Source organism: Sinocyclocheilus grahami, unplaced genomic scaffold (assembly GCF_001515645.1).
Source record: "Sinocyclocheilus grahami isolate Dianchi unplaced genomic scaffold, SAMN03320097.WGS_v1.1 scaffold640.1, whole genome shotgun sequence".
In the NCBI taxonomy this organism is placed as follows: Eukaryota; Metazoa; Chordata; class Actinopteri; order Cypriniformes; family Cyprinidae; genus Sinocyclocheilus; species Sinocyclocheilus grahami.
Window position 1 is genome coordinate 505,910 of NW_015505819.1, and position 25,674 is coordinate 531,583.

At 36.9% G+C, this 25,674-nt stretch overlaps 1 protein-coding gene across 1 annotated transcript; it reads left to right on the forward strand.

The window, feature by feature from the left end:
- Positions 1 to 3,882: 3,882 nt before the first annotated feature.
- Positions 3,883 to 25,674, forward strand: LOC107558317 (FYVE, RhoGEF and PH domain-containing protein 6-like). Its single transcript, XM_016241969.1, has 21 exons — positions 3,883 to 4,005; positions 6,225 to 8,082; positions 10,648 to 10,747; positions 10,981 to 11,042; positions 11,126 to 11,156; positions 13,573 to 13,724; positions 14,854 to 15,010; positions 15,211 to 15,298; positions 19,395 to 19,445; positions 19,549 to 19,607; positions 19,710 to 19,781; positions 19,863 to 19,931; positions 20,707 to 20,790; positions 20,949 to 21,028; positions 21,497 to 21,599; positions 21,680 to 21,826; positions 22,754 to 22,862; positions 22,984 to 23,084; positions 24,551 to 24,679; positions 25,161 to 25,303; positions 25,402 to 25,674. The coding sequence occupies exons 1-21, from the start codon at positions 3,990 to 3,992 to the stop codon at positions 25,436 to 25,438; spliced, it is 3,648 nt and encodes a 1,215-aa protein (XP_016097455.1). The 5' UTR covers positions 3,883 to 3,989; the 3' UTR covers positions 25,439 to 25,674.

The following is a 25,674-nucleotide window of genomic DNA, read 5'->3' on the forward strand; positions in this document are numbered from 1 at the left end:
ATGACGCATTATAATCTCTCCATCAACACTCTTCAGTATATTATATAAACAGAACAAATCTTGCAGTGCCAAACCCAGACTATGACCATAAACATTTACTCATAAATACAGAGCCTCATATATGTTATCTTGTCTTTGTGAGGAACTCCATCCATCACTCCTTGATTATAATTAATTCTTAAAGCTGATACTGAAAGATTGTTGAATAGCTACCTCTTACAATGATTAGATATGCATGTAGAAGGAGGTACAGTATATACTTTTACATTATAAGCATCTGAGTTATGCAGATTAGTTGGTAAATTAAGTAAAAACTCAGCTGATGGACCGCCTACTGTGCATACACTGTATAAAAAGAAAAAGGAAAAAAAACTTTAGACAACCAACTTGCAGGCTCTTGTATGTTTACTCAACTCAGCTTGTATGTTTCCCTTTCTGTTTCTGTCACAGTGTTTACAGACAGAAAGACAAAGTCTGTATTGTGTATTTTTCACTTATTTGGATCTTTCACTTATTTTGCATCTAAGAAGGCTGAGTCTCCGCACTTAGGCTTCTCAGATACAACAATGAAGACCACGGAGCAGCAGAGGAAGTGGAGCCAGAAGAAGCCTCAGGGAGCACCTGTGCTTGCTGGGTCTGAGAAGACTGAGTGTGGGGACTCAGAATTATCTAAAGAAATACTGAAAATCACTAAGCAGGGGAGGCAACAGCAAAGGAAGTGGAGCCAGAAGAAGCCTCAGGTAGCACCTGAGCCTGCTGGGTCCCCGCAGGGACCAGCTGTGACCATTGGCTCTCAACGAAGAGGAAAGCACAGGATCTCTGAGTATCTGAGGCAACATCTGCTAAAGGCCGCTTCTGAACTGGGAGCACCTGTGCCTGTTAGGTTCCCACAGGGAGCACCTCAAGACACACCCATGCGCACCAAGTCTCTACAGAGAGAAGCTATGCCTGCCCCAAAGGTGCCAAAACCAAAGATCCCTGAGCAACTGAGGCAAGACCTGCTGCAGCAGAAGCCTCAAGCCTCTTCTGTTCAAGGAACACCCGTGTCCAACAGGACCCCAGAGAGGCAAAGGCTCAAGATACCTGAGCCGCTGAGGCAGGATTTGCTGCAGGATTTGGGAGCAGGAGTGCTTGCCAGGTCTCCACCGGCAGAGGCAGTGCCCGCTGAGCCTCTGAAAGGAGCAACAGTGCCCGCTGAGCCTCTGAAAGGAGCAACAGTGCCCTCCAGAACCATGAAGACAAGAAAACGGAGGCTTGCTGAGCATCAGAGCATTCCTGTCTCTGCCACCCAGGCACTACCCATGCCCTCCAGGACCTCAAGCGTGGCGCCTGTGGATTCTGGGACCCTACAGGGAGCACTTGTGACCATAAGTTCCCCACAACAGGGAGCAAATCCCAGAATCACTGAGCAGCAGAGGCAGAAGCGGCGGGAGCAGTGGAGACAGCGGAGGCAGCAGAAAGCATCAGTAATCCCTTCCATCTCTCGTTTTTACTTATTTTACTTACTTATATTTAACCCTCAAGCCCCACAGCCCAGATCCCAGCTCACCCTGAAGATGGTTAGTTCCTTCTATCTCTCTTTTACTTAGACATGTTTAAAAACTGAAACACTAAAGCTAAAGTTTTCTAAACACTAAAGTTTTCTGCGTCTTCTATTTAAAACGATGTATTATATTTTAATATGTAAATTAATCTGGGACAAGTATCATGTTATCAAGCCCCACAGCCCAGATCCCAGCTCACCCTGAAGATGGTTAGTTCCTTCTATCTCACTTTTACTTAGACATGTTTAAAAACTGAAACACTAAAGCTAAAGTTTTCTAAACACTAAAGTTTTCTGCGTCTTCTATTTAAAACGATGTATTATATTTTAATATGTAAATTAATCTGGGACAAGTATCATGTTCTTTTTAAATAATAACCCCCCCTAATGATAGAAGCAATATGTCTTTAGAGTTTCTCTAAGAATCACTCATTAAATCTGCTCAGTGTTTCATCATCATGTCTGTTACTTCAACAGGATCATGCAGCTGTGGGCCGGCAGTCACCTCCAGAAAAAAAGCAGCGCATGGCAAACAAAAGACCAGCAGTTGAGACCAAGCGGCTTAAAGCATTTATGTAGCATATTTATGTTTAATGGAATATTTGTAAATATTTAATATTTGTATATATTGTATTTGTACATGTTTAATATGATTGCATGCATAATAAAAAAATAAAATATAAACAGTGTATTTATTTATTTATCAAGGACAACACACATCTATTAACACCTTAGTACATGTGCTATCAGGGAACCCTTGTGACTTTAAAATGTATATCACACAAACTTCAGTACAGGTATATAAATGTTCTGAAATACTGCTGACAGACTTTGGACCTTGGCTGAAAATGACTTCTCAGTCACTAGAGGACACCACTGTACAATTCATTCATCAATAACTCCCCATTGGCTCCATGTCTTTAAACAATTTGGGGTATGTAATATGTAGTTTTTCTGGGTTTATTAAAATACACATAAAGACCATCTATTGGCGAATATGTAACCTGAAAAAAAAAAAGCACCATACACAACCCGACAGCCTATCTGGAACAAATACAGACCTGTTGCTGATTTTGTGACTTCCTGTGGACATGTACCTCAAACAGATGTACTTCCTTTATATGAGTGCAAAATTGTTACAGAACAATTCATTTCGCGAATCTGTTCATTCAGGGGCCAGTTGCATAAACATAGCCTCTGTGTTAAGACTGTGTCTTAAGAACTAGTTTGACCAACTAGTTGATAGCCAAGAGGTAATCAGACTTACCTTTTGGATTCAAATGAGACCATTCTCCCTTTTTATAACTGACTTTAAGAAATTATGACCAGTCTTAAAGAGAAAAAATTAGATGACTAACTTTTTAAGTCTAGTCTAATCGGTTTATGCAACCGGCCCCTGGTTTAAGGTTAGAGCTTTTTTTTAGCTTGCTTCAGCGACTCGGAACTTTTGAAACGGTTCACCAAAAAGATTCATTAGGTGGGGATAGATGTTGCATCTATTTCTGTAGTAGAACAAAAAGGGACGTTTATATTAGAGGCGTTCAAAGCGATATGGGCATTTTTAAATATAGAGGCCCACCTTTAGACGCCCACGGTTTGAAAACGCCTCACTGAACGCCATAGCGTTACGCATGTAGGCCTTTATTTGGATCAGATGATTTGTTCAAACACACCACCAGACATCCATATTCTAACATGCTCTAATAAACCATATCTAGAGCACGTCCACTTTGCTCGTCGGTTCCTGATCGGCTCAATACGAATGAAACATACAGTTCAATGAATCGTGAGTCGACTCGAGTATTCGTGATTATTCGCGAATCTGATCCAAAATAATCGATTAGTTGCCTTGATGATTCGTTCACAAATCGAGCATGGCTACTTAGGGCTTATGACCTGTGGACATGGATGCAAAATTTAAACAAGGAGTTTGGGATTCATAGCTGTAATCCAATTTATCGCAAAATATTTTTCAAATTTAGCCAATATAACATTTAGGCTAGATTTTGAAAACTGTAATGTTGGCGATTGAACACGTCTTGACCAGATGATCAGTAACAGATTTATTTTCTTTTACAGACATGGATACTACATTCAGCACAGAAATAGATTTTTATTTCCGTGTAATGCCCTCTGTATTAACGCCTTATGGAACTTTTTCCTTTATGAACGCAGTCGGAATTGGATCAACAGAGGCAGTCTCGCGGACGATGGGAGGGAGTGAGATTACTGAAACTGGAATTGCTTTAGTTCCACACAAAGGCACGTGTGTACAGATGTAACCCGCCCTCTCTGAGCCTCTCAAAGAATTTGATCAGTCTTTCCTCATTAAACTGGACTGAAAACATCGCTTTGGATTGTGTCGTTAAACTTCTAGAAATGCACAGAAAAACGGCGAAAATTTTGCTGATGGTCACATATGTGTCATGAATAATATTTTGGGACGATGAAGAGAGCAGCAGGTGAGTGCGTTTATTTATTTATTTGTATTTATTTATTTTCCTGGAGTAATACACACGGTCAAAACTACAACCGGTCTAGGTGTAGGCCTATTTGATGGATATTTTAATTGTTTATTACTTTAACAAAGTTAAATAGTAGAATATGCAATATGAATCTTGCTTACTTTTATTAAAGCCGGGGACTTTCCATGTACAGTACATTCCTGCGATGTAGAGATCAATGTAGAAACTGAAAATGACAGCATCTTAAAGGTGCTTGTTAGAATAACTTCAGACGTTAGTCCTTTGTGTTGTGGGTTTTGAGAGACCCCAAGCCTGCTTAATGTTTAATGTAACGATTATTCCTAATTTTATGAGTTAACGACTTAAAGAATGTTTAGAAGTAATATGTCAACACTTTCAAAATGCAGTTTTGAGGGTAAACACATTACCAATAACCAGTGTTGGGGAAAGTTACTTTTAAAAGTAATGCATTACAATATTGCGTTACTCCCTAAAAAAGTAACTAATTGCATTACTTAGTTACTTTTTATGGAAAGTAATGCGTTATATTACTTTTGCATTACTTTTTAAATATAAGCAGGGCTTGATTGTTTTTAATATAAGAAGTTCTATTTATAGCAAATATAAAAGCCCTTTCACACCAAAAAGTGTAATGAATAAACCTCAGGCTGAAGCAAAAGTAAATTCACGTCTGTACAGTAGAACGCAGGAGAAAAAACACTCTTCAGCAATAAAAAAACAATGAAGCACAATTGTTAGTTTCTCTAAAGTAATTTTTGCCTATTAGTATGGTTGAACTCAACTGGATCATCAAAGGTCTGCAGCAAAGACATTGGTTAATAAAATGGTATTAGATACATTTGTGTTATTAAACATATTTAATTATTGCAGGTTTGTGTCATATTCTGAGTTTGCATTTCACTGTTTTAATTCATTTTGATGAATACTAACTCAGTTTTTTGTGAGTGGGATGAATTATTGCACATTCACATTTAGTCTAGAACTACAGTAACATCATGTTCACACAGCGCACACAACTCCTCTGCACTTCTGATATCTCCCAGTATAGGGACAGGAGACTTGTCAGTCAATAAATGGGAAAACAAAGTAACTGGCATTACTTTTTTGAAAAAGTAACTCGGATATTTTCTTGTAAATTAAAAAAGTAATGCATTACTTTACTAGTTACTTGAAAAAAGTAATCTGATTACGTAACTCGCATTACTTGTAATGAGTTACCCCCAACACTGCCAGTAACACGAGTTATGTAATCAGATTACTTTTTCAAATAAGTAACGCAAGTGACTTTTTCCCCATTTATTGACTGACATCTTATCTGTCCCCGTGTTTAGAGAAATTGGGAGTGAGGTGCAGAGGCACTTCCTTCAGCCTGAGGCCTATTATTTTCCTGGGTCCTTACAGTTGGAAAAAATATAACTTTTGGGATTTTTGTTATAAAAATGTAAAAAATACTACTAATAATACACAAACCCAGACCAGTTGACAAATGCAAAAGTAACTTGCATTTAGTTAATTTTTCATGGAGCATCGCAGTATTGCAATGCATTACTTTTAAAAATAACTTTCCCCAACACTGCTAAAATGTAACATTTTGTTTCAGGTAAAAAAACAAAACATAAATGCAATGAATTTTGACATACTTTGTGATAGTTTTGCACTGCTGTATGCAGTTGTTTGTTCTTGCTGGGGTCAAACTGACCCCTAAAAGAATCATCTTTACTCTCCTGGATAAAAATCATATGTCCAAAAAATTTTTTGGAACTTTATTGAAAAAAATATATTCTATCTGTATTTAACATTTGTTAAATATTGTACTGGATTTTAATTCAGAGAAAATTATTATTATTATTATTGATACACTCTTAAAAATATGAGTGCATCCTTTTCATTCCACAAAAGGGTCTTTAAAGTGGAAAAAGGTTCTTCACAGTAAGAAAAAATGGTTAATTTCAGAATTGTTCAATGAAAGGTTCTTTGGGGAACCAAAATTGGTTCTTCTATGGCACCGCTGCAAAAGCCTCCTTTTGAAACGTTTATTTTTAAGATGAGTGTATTAGTAGAATATTTAAGATGTACTAAAATACAAACAGCTAAACACAATATGGTTTAAATGGTTAAAGTATGCTAACTGTGTTTCAACCAAAGAGTTCTTTTCTTGTTCACATTTCTCCATGTGCTTTTCTTTTTCCTCTCAGCTGGTGATCAGAAACCACCTTTGGCACCAAAACCAAAGGTTCTCCCAGCACCGAAGCAAACAGAGCATCCACCTGCTTCAAAGCTGTGTGTTTACCAGCCTTCCTCACCGGCTGTTAAATGCAAAGTTAAGCCTGATGTGGCACCAAAGCCATGTCTCTCCAAACTTCCCCCTTCCGCTTTCAATTCAAAGCACCTCACATCCAAGGTTGGCCATCAAGCTGTTTTACAACAAAAGTCTGACATCACAAAGACCGTTGGTGCTTTACATTTCAGAAATGAAGCACACACTGGGAACAACAAGCCGGAGTGGGATTACATCATTCCCATCTGTGTATGCACTGACCGAAACTGTGCCGATTGCTCACCAAAGGAAAACAACCAAAATGTTCGTCAACAAAGTCCTGATAAGTATAAGGCAGGCAAAACCGAAGGACCCAGAAAGAACCCATCCAAACCTCCGCTGAGAACAGAAGAACAGAAGGATTTAGTGACACCTACTTCGTCGAAGTGCATCTCTGAACACAGTTCATCCAATAGTAATCATTTCCATCCAACTGAAAAACCTCGGAAAACATCCCAGAACACAGAGCCACTTAAGGCACATCAGAGTGGTTCTGAGATGCAAACGACTAGGAAACACCAAAACAACATTGTTTCTAGTGTTAATTCATCTGTTGATGGTGGTCCAGAACCTCTAGAATGTCAGCAAGCACTAAATAGTGTGCAGTATTGTCTGTTCCCTACTAAGCCACCTGTGAAAGCACCACCAGCAGCCATGCAGCACAAAACTAAGAAGAAACAATCCAACATTGTCCTTCAGGAGTCAACAGGCCTTACCAAAACAGAGCTTACCGTCTTACCTGTTGATGTAAACAATCCATATCCGTTACGGAGAGAAAGTCCTAATAACGTGAACATCAATGCTGCAAGACATTATAGAGAGAACAAAGATGCTCAGGCCGCAAGGGGTGCTAAAGGTACCCAGGGCACCAGCCAGGGCGCTCCAACTCTGGCCCCATGCCAGAAGATCCCTCAGATGCAACAAAATAAAACCCAGGATGTTGGTGTACAGGCAACTGAAAAGAAAGTGCAAAATCTGGATGCAATCCCTGAGGTCGTTGAGATTTCGGTGTCAAGTGGTAAACATCTGAAGAAGAAGACCCAAAAACCTCGAGCTGATGGCCGCAGGCATGATAACATTGGGGCTACAGAACTTTCAGTAGATAGACTCCCTAAAAAGAAACCAGCGTCCAAATCTCCACTGAGAAACGATGGAAAAAATGCTGAACATCCTCCTCTTGCAGTTGAGAAGAAGCAAGCAAGTGATGTGCCAAACAAGAAGAGACTCAAGCCGAAATCCAAGTCCTTATCGTCAGCAGACACCCTTAAACCCGATGGCCTCAAGAAGACCTCCTTTCTTTGGATCATGGACCTTGACCGTGTCAAAAAGGTGCCCAAGGTATCTGTCAAGAGTGGACAGGCCGACGATCTCACTCCGGTTATGAACGAGCAGCCAGTGGACACGGAGGAAAGCCAGCGCAAAATATGCTCTCAGAAACCGATGCCACTGCACATTGGACATCCAGATGCACTGAAACTGAGGCAAGCAGTGAATGGGAACATATTAGGAGTTGAGCAGTATGTAGATGAAGATCTAGACAATGTTGGTGAATCTGAACATGCATATGAAGATATTACAGAATACGAAAACCTGCCTCCTTTTAGCACTGCAATGGCACAGAATGCCAATAAATACCAATACCAGTCTTCAAAATATGAGGACATTGGTATTTATGAAGTTCCTGATGTGTTCCCTGAACACTACGTAGATGCCAAAGAGCAGCAGTTTCTTGAAAGGTTAGTATGCATAGATATTAATAAAAAATTGTCCAATGAAGATCAACTGATAATTATATTCATGTTTGAACTTGGAGACAAAATTGTGTATTTTGTGAAAACACAGACTAGAAACTAAAAAAATGTCAATGTTAAATTAGTATTATGACGCTTGAATTTAGACATAACAACGTTATAATGTAATAAGATAATTGATTTGATTTAATTCTTGAATTTTAATTTAAGTACAATTTGAATTTGAATGTAAGGTATAATTAAAATGAACCAAAATGTAAAAGTTTGTCAAGATAACCTTTGAATGTTTTGAATTTTTTCAAAAAAGTTAAAGGGGTCATATGATGCGATTTCAAGTTTTCCTTTCTCTTTGGAGTGTTACAAGCTGTTCGTGAATAGATAAGATCCCTAAAGTTGCAAAGACTAAAGTCTCAAACCCAAAGAGATATTCTCTTTAAAAGTTAAGACTCGTCCACGCCCTCCTAAAACGGCTCATTCTGACATGGCTCTATGTCTACGTCACTGTGTGGGAAGATTTGCATAACACTGCCCAAATGTTCATGTAAAGAAAGAAGGCGTAACTTTATTGTTGCTGCCACCGCCGCCATGTTGTGAAGACGCTGTGTGTTTCGTTGTGAAAGAGAAACTACTTTGTTTGGCCTTCCAAAAGAGGACACGACTAGAAATCAGTCGTTAAGTTGTATATACAACACTGTTCCAGAATAGTTCAACCCAAATATTCAGATGTGTGCAGCACATTTTATGGAGGACTGTTTCCTGGGAGAGTAGACTACAATGCCGACTGTTCTGACTCACACACTGTAAGTCTGTTTTCATATTTAAAGAATTTGCTACTGATGATTCAAACGGCAGTTTTGAGCAGTGTAGTGCAGCTGCGATGTCTAGAGTTGGGCGATGTCTACCAAATTGGCATCGGACTATGTCTGCAGTGAAACATCATGATGGACGATGACATCGAGGGGCGGGGTTAGGGGTGTGCCCGAAGCGTGAAACAAATAACGCTTCTACGGAGCCACTAAAAGGTTAGCCGCTTGCTAGCGGTAGCCTGTTGCATTACAGTACATGAAAGTTCACTTACCACATACACAGAGTAAGGAGAAATGTCTGATAGGACGATGGTGAATGATTTGCAGATACTGAGCACCACTGACAAATATCTAATCTTGTCAAATGTGTGGTAAGTACTGCCGCTCCATAGTATAGAGTTCTTGTGATCACGAATCTCAAAATTGAAAGTGAAAGTAAAATGAGAGCGCGCAATCGAAAGCGGTTTCAATAGCTGCTCCCTGATGCCCGCAATTTATATACAGTCGCCTATACTTACCCAACGATATAATTGCGAGAAAAAGTATTTTATCCTCCCATCTCGTAGGCTGTTTATTCCCTTTATGGTTTCCGTAGTACACTTCATTTCCTTCCTGAACACGTAACTGGTATGCGGTGGATTGCGGGAGAGGGGGTGGGGGGGGGTATCACGATGTCAGCTTAACATCGTGATGTCTGTCAGCTATCGGCGATGGACGATGGCATCGTCTATCGGCCCAACCCTAATGTTTACGCGGCACGATGCAACACGTAAAAAGACAGTATAAGTCATTATAATCAGTAATTATGTCCCCACTGGATGATACAAATGCCTCGTTTGTAATGGGTTTTAATGTTTTTGTTTCATCACTCCGGCCGGGACATGGCATTACAATATGTTAGGGGCGTACCATTTCTGTCACACGCTTGAGATATTCGGCCAATCACAACGCACTGGATAGCTGGCCAATCACAGCACACCTCGCTTTTCAGACCGATGAGCTTTGTAAAACTCAACACGTTTCAGAAAGACGGAGAAACAATAATGTACATAGAGGAGAAACAATAATGTACAGTATGTGGAAAATAATGTGTTTTTTTAACCTTAAACCGCATAAACACATTTCATTACACCAAATACACAAAATAATGTTCTTTTAGCAACATCATATGACCCCTTTAAAAATATTGATGTTTACAGGCTGTACATAGAGACGGAGATTTGTAGTTAGTTTACAAATGTCATCATATAAACTAAATATTTTAGTATATATTTAGTAAATTCATCAGCCAATAACCCATCTGATTTTAAAATAACCTAATTTGTAATTACATTTTCAAACGCATATCCACAATATCAATAACAAACATATTTTATTAAGACTAGACGTTAGCCAGGGCTAATTTGACAGACGCTCCAGTTCGGTTTTTCTTGTTTACACTGCAGTAATTAGATACTTGCCGGCTAAAAGCACCAGCAAAACTTTAGGTCGATACAAACTTAAAAATATTTTTCGACATGGAATTTGAAGAATGGCCGCAGCATTCTAAACAGGTGTTGCTGCATAATTTCACATTTGACCTACATCTGATTCACACTACAGATGCAGAATCATTACTATTGACTCTTCTGCTTCTGTAGCTGTTACGACTGGAAGAAGGGACATTTGTTGATGTATTCATGGTAGCCCTTCAGTTCCTCTCACATGCCTTTGAGATCTGAGAGGCCTTTTGATTTCTTTTCAGAAATGTGTTGGAAGAAGTGCAGGAAGTGGATGATATGCATTCAGAAGAAGATGAAGGCAGATCAGAAGACGAGGATAACACCGTCAATAAAGAAAAACAGGTACTGTATTCACATTTAGAGGATATTAAGAAATGTTCTGAGCTCTTCATTAGAAATAACGCTTCATTTATCCTAAAAAAACAAATGTTATATATTTATAGAAATATTACAGCTCAGTATACACAAAGTATATAAACATTTTCTATATAACGTAACACTTTTGATACTTAGTCTGCTTATTTAATTAGAGCTAAATGGTTATTTTTGATGGTAACATTTTTTTTTTTTTCTAGACTGAAGCGAAGAAGACCAAAGTTGTGCACATTGTTAATGAGATCTTGTCTTCTGAGAAAATGTAAGCCTGTTTTGTTCACATAAATACTTATTTTTAATATTTTTAATATTTGTCTTTATTGTTCTCGTTGTATTTATTTCCAGATTTGTGAAAGTTCTGAAGCTCCTCCATGTAGTAAGTGTTCACTATGACTTTTTGAGCTAATTTAGATACGGTCACGTAATTGTTGGTAGGCCGTTACATAAAGTCCCTTGCAAAGCCCTGCTTTTTCATGAAATGTGAGTAAATCAGTCACATGGGCTCTTTTCTAAATCTGCTTTTTTATGCTTCATCTGCTTCTTATACATTAATAGTGAAATCAGACTTGCTTGCAGTCAGTGTTGGCCAGTAGCAGTGTGAATCTATTAGTTTTGCCATTTTTTAAAATCAAATAGCAATTTGGTAGCATCAAAGTAGCAAGCTGCTTTTTTCATTTAGCTTTTCATTTAGTTTTATCGGTCTGACTGCTACACAACTGACAGTCATATCATACGTTTAAATGAGCACACTTTACTGTTTGGGATCAGTAGGAAGAAGATTTTTATTTTTAAAGAATTAAATCATTTTATTCAGGAACGACTCGATCAAAAGTGACAGTAAAAGCTTTACAAAAAAATGCTTTGAATACATTTTCATATAATAAACTTACTATTCATCAAAGAACCGTGAAAAAAAAAATCATGGTTTTTATAAAAAGAATACGCAGCAAACGTGTTTTAACACGAGATGATAAGAAGCAAATCAGCTTATTAGAATGATTTCTGAAGGATCATGTGACCCTGTAGACTGACTCAGAAAGAATAAAGCAATAAGCCCCAAAAAGGCTTCACGGGGCTTATTGCTTTTATAAAACGGTTAATCCATATATGCAGTACGGTTTCACAAAATAAAACAGAGCAAATAAAGTGTAATGATATTAATAAAAACAGTATTCTTCCACCAAACAATGTAGTTCCTCAGAAACAGTTGTGGTTGCAACAAAGTGGTTGACAAGCAACAGACAAACGTAAACAAAGGTGTATGTTTGTATTGGCCCGAATATAAGACCTTTTGGAAAAAGGCTTTTTAAAAGCCAAATCTTGTTTTTTTCTCAGTAGAACACATTTTGTCTTCAATTATTTTCATATTGCATATTTTTCCTATTTTTGTTTTGAAAGTATGGTAAAAACTGGTAAAATGTAGCAACAATCACATTTAAAAAATATACACTTTTTGATATACCATTAAAAAAAACAACAACAGATAGCCCATCTAAATTAGGACATTTAGGCTATCCATCTAATAGTAGCCTACCAAAATCTTATTAACAGTAGAAGTTAAATCTTACTGTAGTCTTCAAATCCGGGTACTGTCTTACGTTTTAAAATCACAAATCAGGCTAACGTGACAGTCACGACTCATGCAGCTGTAAGGTTTTCTTTTTCTTTTGTTTTTCCTTGCGATCTTACATTACGCATTTCATAGCACACTCGTTTTATGCGTATTTGGTGCCACCTATTGTTGTAGGTGTATTATTGACATGTCGAAGTCTAGACCCTGAATATAAGACGACCGCGGTTTTCAGATGTATTTCCAAGAAAAAAACATCATCTTATATTCGGGTCAATACAGTAATTTACAACAGCTTCGAACGCAGCTCAACCAATCAGAATCAAGGACCGGAACTATCCGTTTTATAAAGTGAATTTATAACAGCTAAGGGGCGTTGCTTCGCGTCGTGCCTAAAACCCCCTTAGCTGTTATAAATTTGCTGTAAACCACGGCTTCACGGGGCTTATTGCTTTTATAAAACGATTATTCCATATTTGTTTCACAAAATAAAACAGAGCAAACAAAGTGTAATGATATTAATAAAAACAGTATTCTTCCACCAAACAATGTAGCTCCTCAGAAAGAGTTTAAACAAAGGTGTATGTTTGTAGAGTAATTTACAACAGCTTCGTATGTGGCTCAACCAATCAGAATCAAGGACCGTAACTATCCGTTTTATAAAATATATTTTAAAATATAAACATGTAATTCAAATAAAAAACTTTAGGAACATATACATATATACACTCCAAGAAAAGTGTGTAAAAATAGGGCAAAATGTACTGTGTTAATATAAAGGAATGAATCATTCACGTTTTACCCATATTTTGAATGATGCATTTCATTGTGTTGCATTTTTAGAGTTAAAGGAAATGTCTGTGAGCTTGACGGATATTTACTTGCAGCAAATAAAACCAGTTTAGGCGTTGTTTTCGTAAAGGAAGCGTTCACCCTTATTTACTCACCTTCATGTCGTTCCAAACCCATATGAATTTCTTGCGTGAGGGGAACTAATATGGAAAATTCTGGCCATACAATAAGAAAGAAAGGGAACTGGGTCTGTCAGGCTCCAGTTAATTGAGCTAATTTGAACTATTATGATACTTTTATTGCGTTAAGTTACAAAGACAGGCCATTATCAGAGCTTTTGGTGTGACTGATGGTAAAATGTCTTTGTATTAACATCTAAAATAATGGATTTATTTTCTATAATTTAATATCGCTTCCTTTTACCCTGCAGGATTTTCGTGACGCGGTACTGAAGGCCTCCTGTCAGGCGGGGAAACCCGTAATCGACGAGCGAGTCTTGAACCAGATCTTGTGTTATTTGCCGCAGCTGTACGAGCTCAACTGTGACCTGTTGAGAGAGCTGGAGGAACGGGTTGCTCACTGGTAATGCAAACATCAACAAACCACGAGAAAGCAACAATCCTGCATACCTTTCTTATTTATATTGCAACACTGGAAAGTCAGTAGCTACAGTGCATTTGTAGGTCTGTCACAATTAAATGGAAATGTCACTGTAGAACTATAGAAAAAGTTATGTTTGATACTTATGTAATTGCTAAGCTAGACAAAGAAATTTGCTTTAGTTGTGAGTGACATATAAAATCCAGTTTAAAACAAATGTGTCGAGTTTTAGAAATGCAATCTTTGTACTAATGTTGGCTCATATTCAAGAAATTACAAGAAAATATTCAAGATGAATTACATACCATATTCAAGAAATTATTTTATAAATATTTTATAAATATTCAATTGAATAAATGTGATGTGGTGTAAACATTAAAAAAACATTTTACATGTGTGCACATCTTAATCATAATTTAAAAAAAAATTATTATCAAGGTAAAAAGTATTTTCGTTTATTTAAAAACAATTTCTACAGTAAATATCATGTTTAAAGTCGCACTACATTAAATTTTACAACCTGAACTAATCAAAAAATTTTTTATTTAATTTAAAAAGCTTTAAAAAAAATTTGGTTAAACAAATTAAAACTGTCTTTATAGAACAGGTGTTTTAAGTCAATATATGTATGAATTGCATTTTCTAAATAATTTAATAGATGGTATAAATTTAAACCACATCATTGACCCATATAATATTTGGGGTTAATTTTATCCAGCATTTTCTCCAAAAAGTGTCAGAAATCTAGATATGACAATAAAATATCACATAAATACTCGATATAAATCTTGCACTATTTTCCTAATTTCTAAAGGAATATCATAGCTTTGCATGAAAAACATACTGAAATTTAACTCGTTATTTACTGTAAATCTTGACATCTTCACTGTTCTTTTGAGTCTTTTTAAATTTTCGAATTTTATGATTCTTTCACAAATTGAACTGATCAGTTTCTCGAAAAGGGCAACCAGCACATTCTTCTAAATATCTTCTTATGTGTTCCACAGATGAAAGAATGTCATGCGGGTTTTGGAACAACATGAGGGCAAATAAATTATACCAGAGAGTATTTTTATGTGAACTATTTATAGAAATTCCTTTGTTCAAACAGGAACGAGCATTGCAGTGTAGCGGACATATTTGTGAAGAAGGGCCCGTATCTTAAAATGTACTCCACTTATATTCGTGAGTTCGACAAGAATGTGGCCCTTCTAGAAGAGCAGTGCCGGAAAAACCCAGCGTTTGCCAAAGCCGTCCAAGAGTTTGAGGTAACAGAACCACTCCGACCTGTTTTGTCAGTTCATTTCAGACAGTTGTAACCTAGATGCTCTAGTTTGTGTGAATGGCAATCTTTGTAGTGATGTGAATAGTCTGTTGGGTTGTTGTTGTTTTTTTACATTCTTAAAAACTCCCCTAAAATGCCCCTCTGGCCATCATCTGTCTTTGTCTTTCTCTCTCATTCATACAGAGCCATCCATGCTGTGCAAACCTGGCAGTGAAACATTACATGCTGAAACCCATCCAGAGGATTCCACAGTATCAGCTTCTCCTGACCAGTGAGGATTCACTTAGGAGTTCATGAAGAAAATGAGTGTTTTCCAATTAAAAAAACTGCCACAATGCTAGCGTGTTGCTAAGGTGTTTTGAGTGTTGCAGTGCAGTTGCTATTATGGTATTATGTATTATGGGTGATTGCCAGGGTGTTGCTAGGGTGTTCTAAATGTTTTTTGTCCATTGCAGTGCAGTGTCTAGGGCCTTGGGTGATTGCTAGTTTTTAATAAAGGTGGCTTGGATGTTTTAGCACATTGCAGTACAGTAGGTGGTTGCCAGGGTGTTGCTATGCAATTGCTAAGGTGTTCTGAGTAGTTTTTTTAACACATTACAGTTACCAGAGTATTGTGGGTGGTTACCAGGGTGTTGCTATGTGGTTGCTAAGGTGTTCTGAGTAGTTTTTTTTAACACATTACAGTTACCAGAGTATTGTGGGTGGTTACCAGGGTGTTGCTATGTGGTTGCTAAGGTGTTCTGAGTAGTTTTTTTATTTAAACCACATCATTGACCCATATAATATTTGGGGTTAATTTTATCCAGCATTTTCTCCAAAAAGTGTCAGAAATCTAGATATGACAATAAAATATCACATAAATACTCGATATAAATCTTGCACTATTTTCCTAATTTCTAAAGGAATATCATAGCTTTGCATGAAAAACATACTGAAATTTAACTCGTTATTTACTGTAAATCTTGACATCTTCACTGTTCTTTTGAGTCTTTTTAAATTTTCGAATTTTATGATTCTTTCACAAATTGAACTGATCAGTTTCTCGAAAAGGGCAACCAGCACATTCTTCTAAATATCTTCTTATGTGTTCCACAGATGAAAGAATGTCATGCGGGTTTTGGAACAACATGAGGGCAAATAAATTATACCAGAGAGTATTTTTATGTGAACTATTTATAGAAATTCCTTTGTTCAAACAGGAACGAGCATTGCAGTGTAGCGGACATATTTGTGAAGAAGGGCCCGTATCTTAAAATGTACTCCACTTATATTCGTGAGTTCGACAAGAATGTGGCCCTTCTAGAAGAGCAGTGCCGGAAAAACCCAGCGTTTGCCAAAACCGTCCAAGAGTTTGAGGTAACAGAACCACTCCGACCTGTTTTGTCAGTTCATTTCAGACAGTTGTAACCTAGATGCTCTAGTTTGTGTGAATGGCAATCTTTGTAGTGATGTGAATAGTCTGTTGGGTTGTTGTTGTTTTTTTACATTCTTAAAAACTCCCCTAAAATGCCCCTCTGGCCATCATCTGTCTTTGTCTTTCTCTCTCATTCATACAGAGCCATCCATGCTGTGCAAACCTGGCAGTGAAACATTACATGCTGAAACCCATCCAGAGGATTCCACAGTATCAGCTTCTCCTGACCAGTGAGGATTCACTTAGGAGTTCATGAAGAAAATGAGTGTTTTCCAATTAAAAAAACTGCCACAATGCTAGCGTGTTGCTAAGGTGTTTTGAGTGTTGCAGTGCAGTTGCTATTATGGTATTATGTATTATGGGTGATTGCCAGGGTGTTGCTAGGGTGTTCTAAATGTTTTTTGTCCATTGCAGTGCAGTGTCTAGGGCCTTGGGTGATTGCTAGTTTTTAATAAAGGTGGCTTGGATGTTTTAGCACATTGCAGTACAGTAGGTGGTTGCCAGGGTGTTGCTATGCAATTGCTAAGGTGTTCTGAGTAGTTTTTTTAACACATTACAGTTACCAGGGTATTGTGGGTGGATGCCAGGGTGTTGCTAGGTTTTCATAAAGGGGGCTTGGATGTTTTAACACATTACTGTTACCAGGGTATTGTGGGTGTTGCTATGTGTTTGCTAAGGTGTTCTGAGTAGTTTTTTTTAACACATTACAGTTACCAGGGTATTGTGGGTGGATGCCAGGGTGTTGCTAGGTTTTCATAAAGGTGGCTTGGATGTTTTAACACATTACTGTTACCAGGGTATTGTGGGTGTTGCTATGTGTTTGCTAAGGTGTTCTAAGTAGTTTTTGTTATTGTGGGTGGTTGCCAGTAGTGATGTGACATTTGAACTGAGGCATCGGAGCTTGTGTCGAGAATAAATGGGCGTGCCAGATGAAGCCTCGATTCGAAGCTTGTGTTGTTAACATAATAATCATGTGACTAATGTCAAACGAAGCTTCACTTTCTGTCCAGTCACGTGCGCGATTCACTTTGCGTGTCGAAATGTTCGATCCTCCAGATCTTACTTTACAAATAGGCCTAAATTTTAATTAGAAACTAATTCAGTTACATTTTAGATACCCAGTCATACAAGTAATATGAAGAATACTTATTATTTCAGGAAAATTAAATATTTGTCATATGCAATTCATATGTACGTTATTCTTCTATTACATCATATTGATATTCGTACTGGTATTAAATTGCACAGTTTAATGGGTAAATTAATTTATCAGACACAGAAATTCAACAAAAATAAACACACACACTGTTAGGCTTCTATTTGTGCACGTAACTTGAATCGATCTATGGAATGTGTGGTGGATGCTTCGTCCTACGGAGTGTCTTTCACAGGCTTTTGGCTGCTTTTTTTTACTAACCGCCACATGGCGCTGTTTTCGACACTCTCGAAGCTTTGAATCTTTTCCCGAAACAGTCAGAGGAAAGCCTCAGTGCTTCACGAGGCTTCATTTGCCCATCACTAGTTGCCAGGGTGTTGCTATGTGGTTGCTAATGTGTTCTGAGTAGTTTTTAACACATTGCAGTTGCTAAGGTATTGTGGGTGGTTGCCAGTGTGTTGTTATGCAGCTGCTAAGGTGCTCTTAGTAGTTTTTAACACATTTCAGTTACCAGGGTATTGTGGGTGGTCGCAATGGTATTGCTATGTGTTTGGTAAAGTGCTCTGAGTAGTTTTTTAATACACATTGCAGTTACCAGGGCATTGTGGGTGGTTGCCAGGGTGTTGCTATGTTGTTGCTAAGGTGTTCTAAGTAGTTTTTAACACATTACAGTTACCAGGGTATTGTGAGTGGTTGCCAGGGAGTTGCTATGTTGTTGCTAAGGTGTTTTAAGTAGTTTTAACACATTACAATTACCAGGGTATTGTGGGTGGTTGTCAGGGTGTTGCTATGTGGTTGCTAATGTGTTCTGAGTAGTTGTTTTGAACACATTGCAGTTGCTAAGGTATTGTGGGTGGTTGCCAGGGTGTTGCTAGGCAGTTGCTATGGTGTTCTAAGTACTTTTTAACACATTACAGTTGCCAAGGTGTTCTGTGTGGTTTCTAATGCATTACAGTTGCTAGGGTATTGTGGGTGGTTGCTAAGGTGTTCTGTGTGTTTTAGCACTGTGCAGTTGCCAGGGTATAGCTAACGTGTTCTAAATGGTTTCTGTTCATTGCAGTGCAGTTTCTAGAGTGTTGGGTGGTTGCTAAGTTTTCATAAAGGTGGCTTGGATGGTTTGAGCACATTGCCGTAGAGTTGCTAGGGTAGGGCAGAGAGAGAATTTATTTCATATGCATGTGTGCGCTTGTGAATCAGATTGTGAATCAAAATTGTGAGCTTGTGAATCAGAATCGAATCAGGAAATCTGCATTGATGCTCGGCCATACTTTCACACATTTTCAGTGACCAGTAACATCCAAACATCTGAACACAAGAGCATTTTTTTTTGTATATGTCAGTTATATGCATTAGTTTTACCACAGTAAACACCTAATCAGCTTCACAGAGAAAGCAGAAGTCTGAGCTGCATGTTCCTGCGTGTTTTGTGTTGTGTAAGCAGTTCAGGCTTAATGCTGCAAAAATGTGAGCAATGTATGTAATAATGCAAATGCATTTATTACATAAGTGTTTTCAAACAAAGGATTATTCTAGCTCTTCATACTTACATTAGTCAACTTTATGAAATTGTTAGAAACTAAAGGCACTGTTATCATGGAAACAATCTGCACTAGCAACACGTAGCTACGTTTACTAAGAAAACAAAACATAAAAAAGAGCTTATGAGTGGAAATGTGGTAAAAATCTGCTAGCAAAATGGCTTAATGCCAACATCTCATTGTTTATTATTCAAAGTGTTCATTTTATATATTTATACATTTCAGATTTTTTATATACACCTTTATCATTGTACTTTAGGTTATTTGAACAATCTAGATGAAGAATCGCCAGACTACAAAGATGCAGAAGGTGAAAATAAATGGTTTTGAAATCTTTTGTTATTAGGCACACAGCAAATCTCAGTCTTCTATTACGTGATATATAAATAATATCTTTATATGTCTTTTTACAGCTGCCCTGATGATAGTAAAGGAGGTGGCTAATCATGCAAATGAAATCGTAAGACACGAGGTAATTCAGCATCCGTTTTTTAGTTTTTTAAAAATCTACTCATACAATAGCTTATGCTTTTTTGTAAAATCTTGAGGAATATGAAATGTGGTTTTCACGCAGGATAACTGCCAGAAGCTGTACGAGGTTCAGTGCCGCCTCACTGGGCATCACGTGATCGTTCAACCAGGACGGGTACGTTCACAAGCGTTAACTCCTGTTGAACTGTTTGTAACTGGAAATGCTTTTGTAATATATTCATGTATGTTTTCTTAGGTTTTGTTAAAGGAAGGGATCTTGATGAAGCTCTCCAGGAAGGGGATGCAGCCTCGAATGTTATTCTTAGTAAGTGACAGCCGTCTCACTGCTCATTTGGTTTTATTAAACATAACATGAAACAATATTCACAATGCATCTTCTGTAATGAGACATAATTCATGAATGTTACATGTTAGGGTATGATATTATTGTTTAATAGATTTTTTCATGTCCTTGGTTATTTTTGCAAAATAAAATAACAAAACATTTTATGTTGTATCATTTTGATACTATGTTGACTTTGGTTGGTTTTGTTTGATTTTTGGTGTTGTTTGTTGATTTTTATGTTGACTTGTTGGTTTTGTTTGATTTCATTTATTTATTTGTTGATTTGACTTTAGTTGGGTTTGTTTGAGTTTGTTCTGTTTTTGGTTTTATTTGACTTAATGATTTTTATGTTGACTTTATTTAATTTTGATTGTTGATTTTATGTTTATTGTTTGTTTTGTTGTTTGTTGATTTTATGTTGACTTTTGTTGTTTGTTGATTTTTATGTTGACTTGTTGGTTTTGTTTGTTTGTTTTATTTGTTGGTTTTATGTCTTTTAATTTTGATTATGTTGATTTTTTTTGTTTATTGTTTGGTTGTTTGTTGATTTTATGTTGGATTTTGTTTTTTGTTTTTTAAAGTTTATTGTTTCTATGGTGACTTTTTGTTAGTTTTGTTTTTGTAGATATGTTTTTATGTTTTTCCCTAATACTGAGCCTAAAATAAGTGACGTTTTCTGACTTAAAACCACCCTCACATATCCCTTTGTTTTTCTTGCTTGAGAAAAATGTATTTCTTATTTCTTTGTGAACAGTTAAATGATAGTCTTCTGTATACCACGCCAGTAGCAACGGGTAATTTCAAACTGAACAACATACTGTCATTGGCTGAGATGGAGGTGAGATTTTTATTGCAACATATTAAACATTTTAAAAACTTTCTAAAAATTAAAAAATCTAAAAATTTTAATAAAAATATTAGAAACATTTTAAACATATTTTTGCATATTTACACACATTTCAAAAGTCATGTTTTCTATTACTGTATTATCCTCAGGTCAGTAAACCTAGTCAGGAGGGGTATCAGAATGAGCTAAACATTGAGAGTGTTGAACGATCTTTTATTCTATCTGCCAGGTGAGAATCTGTCCATGAAATGCCAAAATATTAAGTATGTAGGATGTGGTGCTCATTTTTGTCTTATTTATTAATTAGTCCTTAAAGGGATAGTTCACCCCAAAATTTAAATTGTCATAATTTTCTGAGCCTCATCGCTCCAAACCTACATGACTGACTGTCTTCAGGGGAAAATTAAACTATTTTTATATATATTTAATCGTCTTTGCCCGTACAGTGAAACTTGAAAGTCATTAGTGTCCAAAACATCATTGTCTGGACAAAAAAACAGACATATCAAAATCAAATATCTTCTATGAAAGTTATACAAATTACATCAGGGTGAATAAATTTGGGGTCCAAATTCTTATTATTCATCATAACATGTTGATGAATAGCACCGTAACATGAAATCCATACTATTTGTAATCCATACAACTGAATGTTTATGTTTCTGATCGATACACTCTCGTGGTTTTATCCTCAAAGCTCTCCTGCATGTCGAGATGAGTGGCTTCAGGCCATTTCCACCGCAATCGATGATTACACCAAGAAAGAGACCACCTTCACCTCAGTAAGAAACCCTGAGATGGTAAACTGACTGATTGAAATGACCTGCATCATCATAATGCTTCATGTGTGCAGTTTTGTTGTCAACTTGCAATATTTCAGGCAACCCAAGATGTTCCAGACAACGGGGCCCAGCTGGGATCCAAAGCCCCGATATGGATCCCGGACCTGAGGGCCACTATGTGCATGATCTGCACCTTTGAGTTCACCCTCACCTGGAGACGCCACCATTGCAGAGCCTGTGGGAAGGTGAGAAGATTTCCCTTAACAAAGACCCATTCACACCTGATATTAACACACATTAACACCCATATTATCATATATGAACAAGAATCATAAACTTTTGTTGGTCACAGAGCTTATTTTCTGCAATTATCTTTTTGTTGAGGGAAACGGTGATGCTAACTTTCAGGTTAGCAATGCCGGCGTTGACAAAAATGACATCACCGCGGCCCTCTATACATTGTACAATAACATTAGCAACATGCTAATACATATTAAATAACACATATTACATGGTAAAACATGCTACCAACAGAAACAAAAACATGCATTAATATGCAAAAAACCTGCTAACAAGATCTAGAAATAAGCTAAAACATGTATGCTGAAAACTTGCTTAAACACATGTTAGGTAATGGTAACAACTTCAAGAAACATGCTAGCAACAAGCTTGCCAAAAACTGTTAACCCTTAACTATAGGTTAAAACATGCTAAAAGCATGCTAGTAATACTTAGCTACATGCTGGAACATGAAATTCTATCTATCTATCTATCTATCAAATCTTTAAAAGCTTAAGCTTCTAAAAAGTAAAAAAATGTCAAGGTAATAAAACGGTCTTAGTCATTATATATATATATATATATGTTAAGAAATGTGTATCTTGATAAAACTTTTCTTAAGAGGACCCCTGCAGACCCTCATGACTGTCAAATGTCTGTATGTTTGTCAGATAATTTGACATGGAAAGGTTAGTTCAGTTAGTTACTAGTTCTCCCAAAAAAAAGTTGTATAATTAAATATACAAGTATAAATAGAATATTACGTAATCTGATATTTATGAACTACTAATTCATATTATTTCAGAAATACTTTTTACCTTCACCTTTTACCTGTTCACTGCATGATGTTTGCGTGTGCTAATGCATGCATTCTTTTCTCTTCGCATGTATAGGTTGTGTGTCAGGCCTGTTCAACTAACAAACAGCCGCTGAAATACCTGAAGAATCACCTCGCGCGAGTTTGCGATCTCTGCTTCTCCGCTTTGCAGCAAAATAGTTCCGGTTCATGACGCAAACACACTCACACAGAAACTCTGTCTGCTTGAAGCCTCGGTCTATATATTTGAATTGCTTGGTATTAAATAAGAGTGTGTGTGTGTGTGTGTGTTTTTACTAATATTAGGTGACCAAGTACCCAGTAATACACCTCTGTCACCGACTGGCAAGTTGCCTGGTGCCTATCCCTTCAGAAAGCAGAAGAAAATACCAGCAGCCCTTAAAGAGGTGATGATCCAAAAAACTGTCTTTCATATCTCAGTCAAGGTATACAGTCTGTTGAGGTTTGTCTCGCTCCAGTCATCGACAGTTAATCAAACGGTCTAAAAGACGAGTAATATGTGACGTGTGATATGTAAATCCATAATTTTAGTACTTTGAGTAGTGTTTGTTTTATCAATGCAAACGTTATGTCTTTTTACAAGCATTTTCGGCAGGTGAAAAATGCACTCTGATCAATGTATAATTGCATTTTTGTGGTTCCTGAAGCATCTGAAAAACCTGAATAACGAGAGGTGTTTTCACTGAGGTGGGACTGTAGGCAGAAAAAAATCCTCCACAAATTTGGATGAGAAAATACGCCAGTTACATTGTTTTCCCATGTATTGACTGACAGCGCGTGAGTTCAGAGGCGTCGTGTGCGCTGTGTGAACATGATGTTACTGTAGTTCTTCACTAAACGTGAACATGCATTTACTCATCTGACTCGCACAAAAACAGATTCAGTATTCCTCAAAATAATGCAAACTCAGAATATGATGCAAACCTGCAATAATTAAACATGTTAAATAACACAAATATCCTTTATGTATTTAATCCCATTTCATTATGCAATGTCTTTGCTGCTGACCTTCGATGATCCAATTCAACCATACTAATCAGCAAAAATGACCTTAGATAAACACTTGTTTCTTTCTTTTTTTTAATTGCTGAAGACTGTTGAACTTTCTTCTCCTGCATCCTATTCTGCATGCAATCAGTTTGAGCTGCGGCCTCTACTGTACAGATGTGAATTTACATTTCCTTCAGCCTGAGGCTTATTCGTTTCACTTTTGGTGTGATGGGCTCTTACATTTGCCAAAAATAGAACTTTTTATATTAAAAACAAACAAGCAAGCTCAGCCCAAATGAGAAAAAGTAACGCAAAAGTAATGTAATGCATTACTTTCCATAAAAAGTAACTAAGTAATGCAATTAATGCATTATTGTACTCAATATTGTAATGGATTACTTTTAACCAACTTTAACATTTTCCCAACACTGATTATAATTTTACAAACAATTTGTATTTCAATTAAATGTACTAAATCCTGAGAATGTTTCTACAAAAATATAAAGCAGCACTGTTTTCATTATAGACAATAATAAGAAATATTTATTGAGCAAATCCTCATATTAGAGTGATTTCTGAAGGATTATGTGACACTGAAGACTGGAGTAATGATGCTGAAAATTCAGCTTTAATCACAGGAATAAATTACATTTTAACATATGTTAAAATAGAAAACAGTTATTTTAAATTGCAAAAAAAAAAAAAAAAATTCACAATATTACAGTTTTTGCTGGATTTTTGATCAAACAGATGCAGCCTTGATGAGCAAAAGGTACTTCTTCAAAAAGTTTTAAATGTCAAGATTTAAACTTTCGACCGTTAGTGTAGATGTCAGTAAATTGAATCCATTCATTCATTTTAGGTTTCGGCTAACACAGACGGATCCTCAATGAGCGGCTACCTGGAGAGGGCGAAGGCCAACAGAAAACAGTGGAAACGGTTCTGGTTTGTCATCATGAACAAAGTTCTGTACACTTATGCTGCCAGTGAGGTATGAACATATAAACGGGGCAATTTAAAAGAAGTAAATAGAGTCCATCTTTAATTTTCTGTAGACTTTGAGGTCAGATTGAAATGATCAGGATTATGCTACTCTTATTGCTGGAGCTTCTGCTGTTTTGGAGTGATAGTATCAGTCATAGTGACTGGGTGGGTCTAGTTTCTAAACAGAAATAGCCATTGATGTGTAAATGAGGGCAATCGTGTGTTAATGTGCTCAGGTTTCTGTTATCAAACATACAGCACACGAGTGAGCAGCTCTTCAGTTTAGTTATAATAGTTATATATATATATATATATATATATATATCAACTTGCATGTTGTGAAGTGATGCCGTTACATTTCTGCTTTATAACCACGTATTTTATTTTTTATCAAATTATGTAACCAGCTCATTGCACTCGATAAATGCATTTTTTCCACTATTTTATTTATTTAGCATTTTTACACTACTTGTTTTTACTGTATGCAGGACGTAGCAGCTTTGGAAAGTCAACCTCTTCTGGGATTTTCTGTCCGAACCGAGAAACCCGAATCTTCCCTGCATTTTAAACTTCATCACAAAAACACTCTGTACTACATCTTCAGAGCGAGCGACAGCCAGATCTGTGACCGGTGAGTGTATTTCTATAAAAGAGCCTTCAGTCATGAAACACTCCATGTTTTTAGCCATTTCAGTGTCATAATCACTGCATAAACATGTTTCCTCCTAGATGGACTGAAGCGATCCAGGAAGCCACGGTTCTCTAACCCTCTCTTCCTCAGCCTGTGATGGACCTTCCTTCATACAGAAGACACGCATTACATTTGATTAAATCTAAGGCTCACCACATTTGCATGTGCAGTTGCTGCTACGAAGTTGTTTCAATTGTGAAATTAATGTTTTTAGTTATGAAACACTTCTCCATAACATATCTGATAATGCATTTGCGTGATCTACTACAAACCCTTGCTGTTATATTTATGCTTCATGGCAAATACACTGT

Excerpts from the sequence above, each read along its gene's own strand:
- LOC107558317 (XM_016241969.1), top strand. Across the intron at positions 21,029-21,496 it reads TCTTTTATTCTATCTGCCAG|CTCTCCTGCATGTCGAGATG; the intron begins GTGAGAATCTGT and ends TTATCCTCAAAG. Across the intron at positions 24,680-25,160 it reads ACACTTATGCTGCCAGTGAG|GACGTAGCAGCTTTGGAAAG; the intron begins GTATGAACATAT and ends TACTGTATGCAG.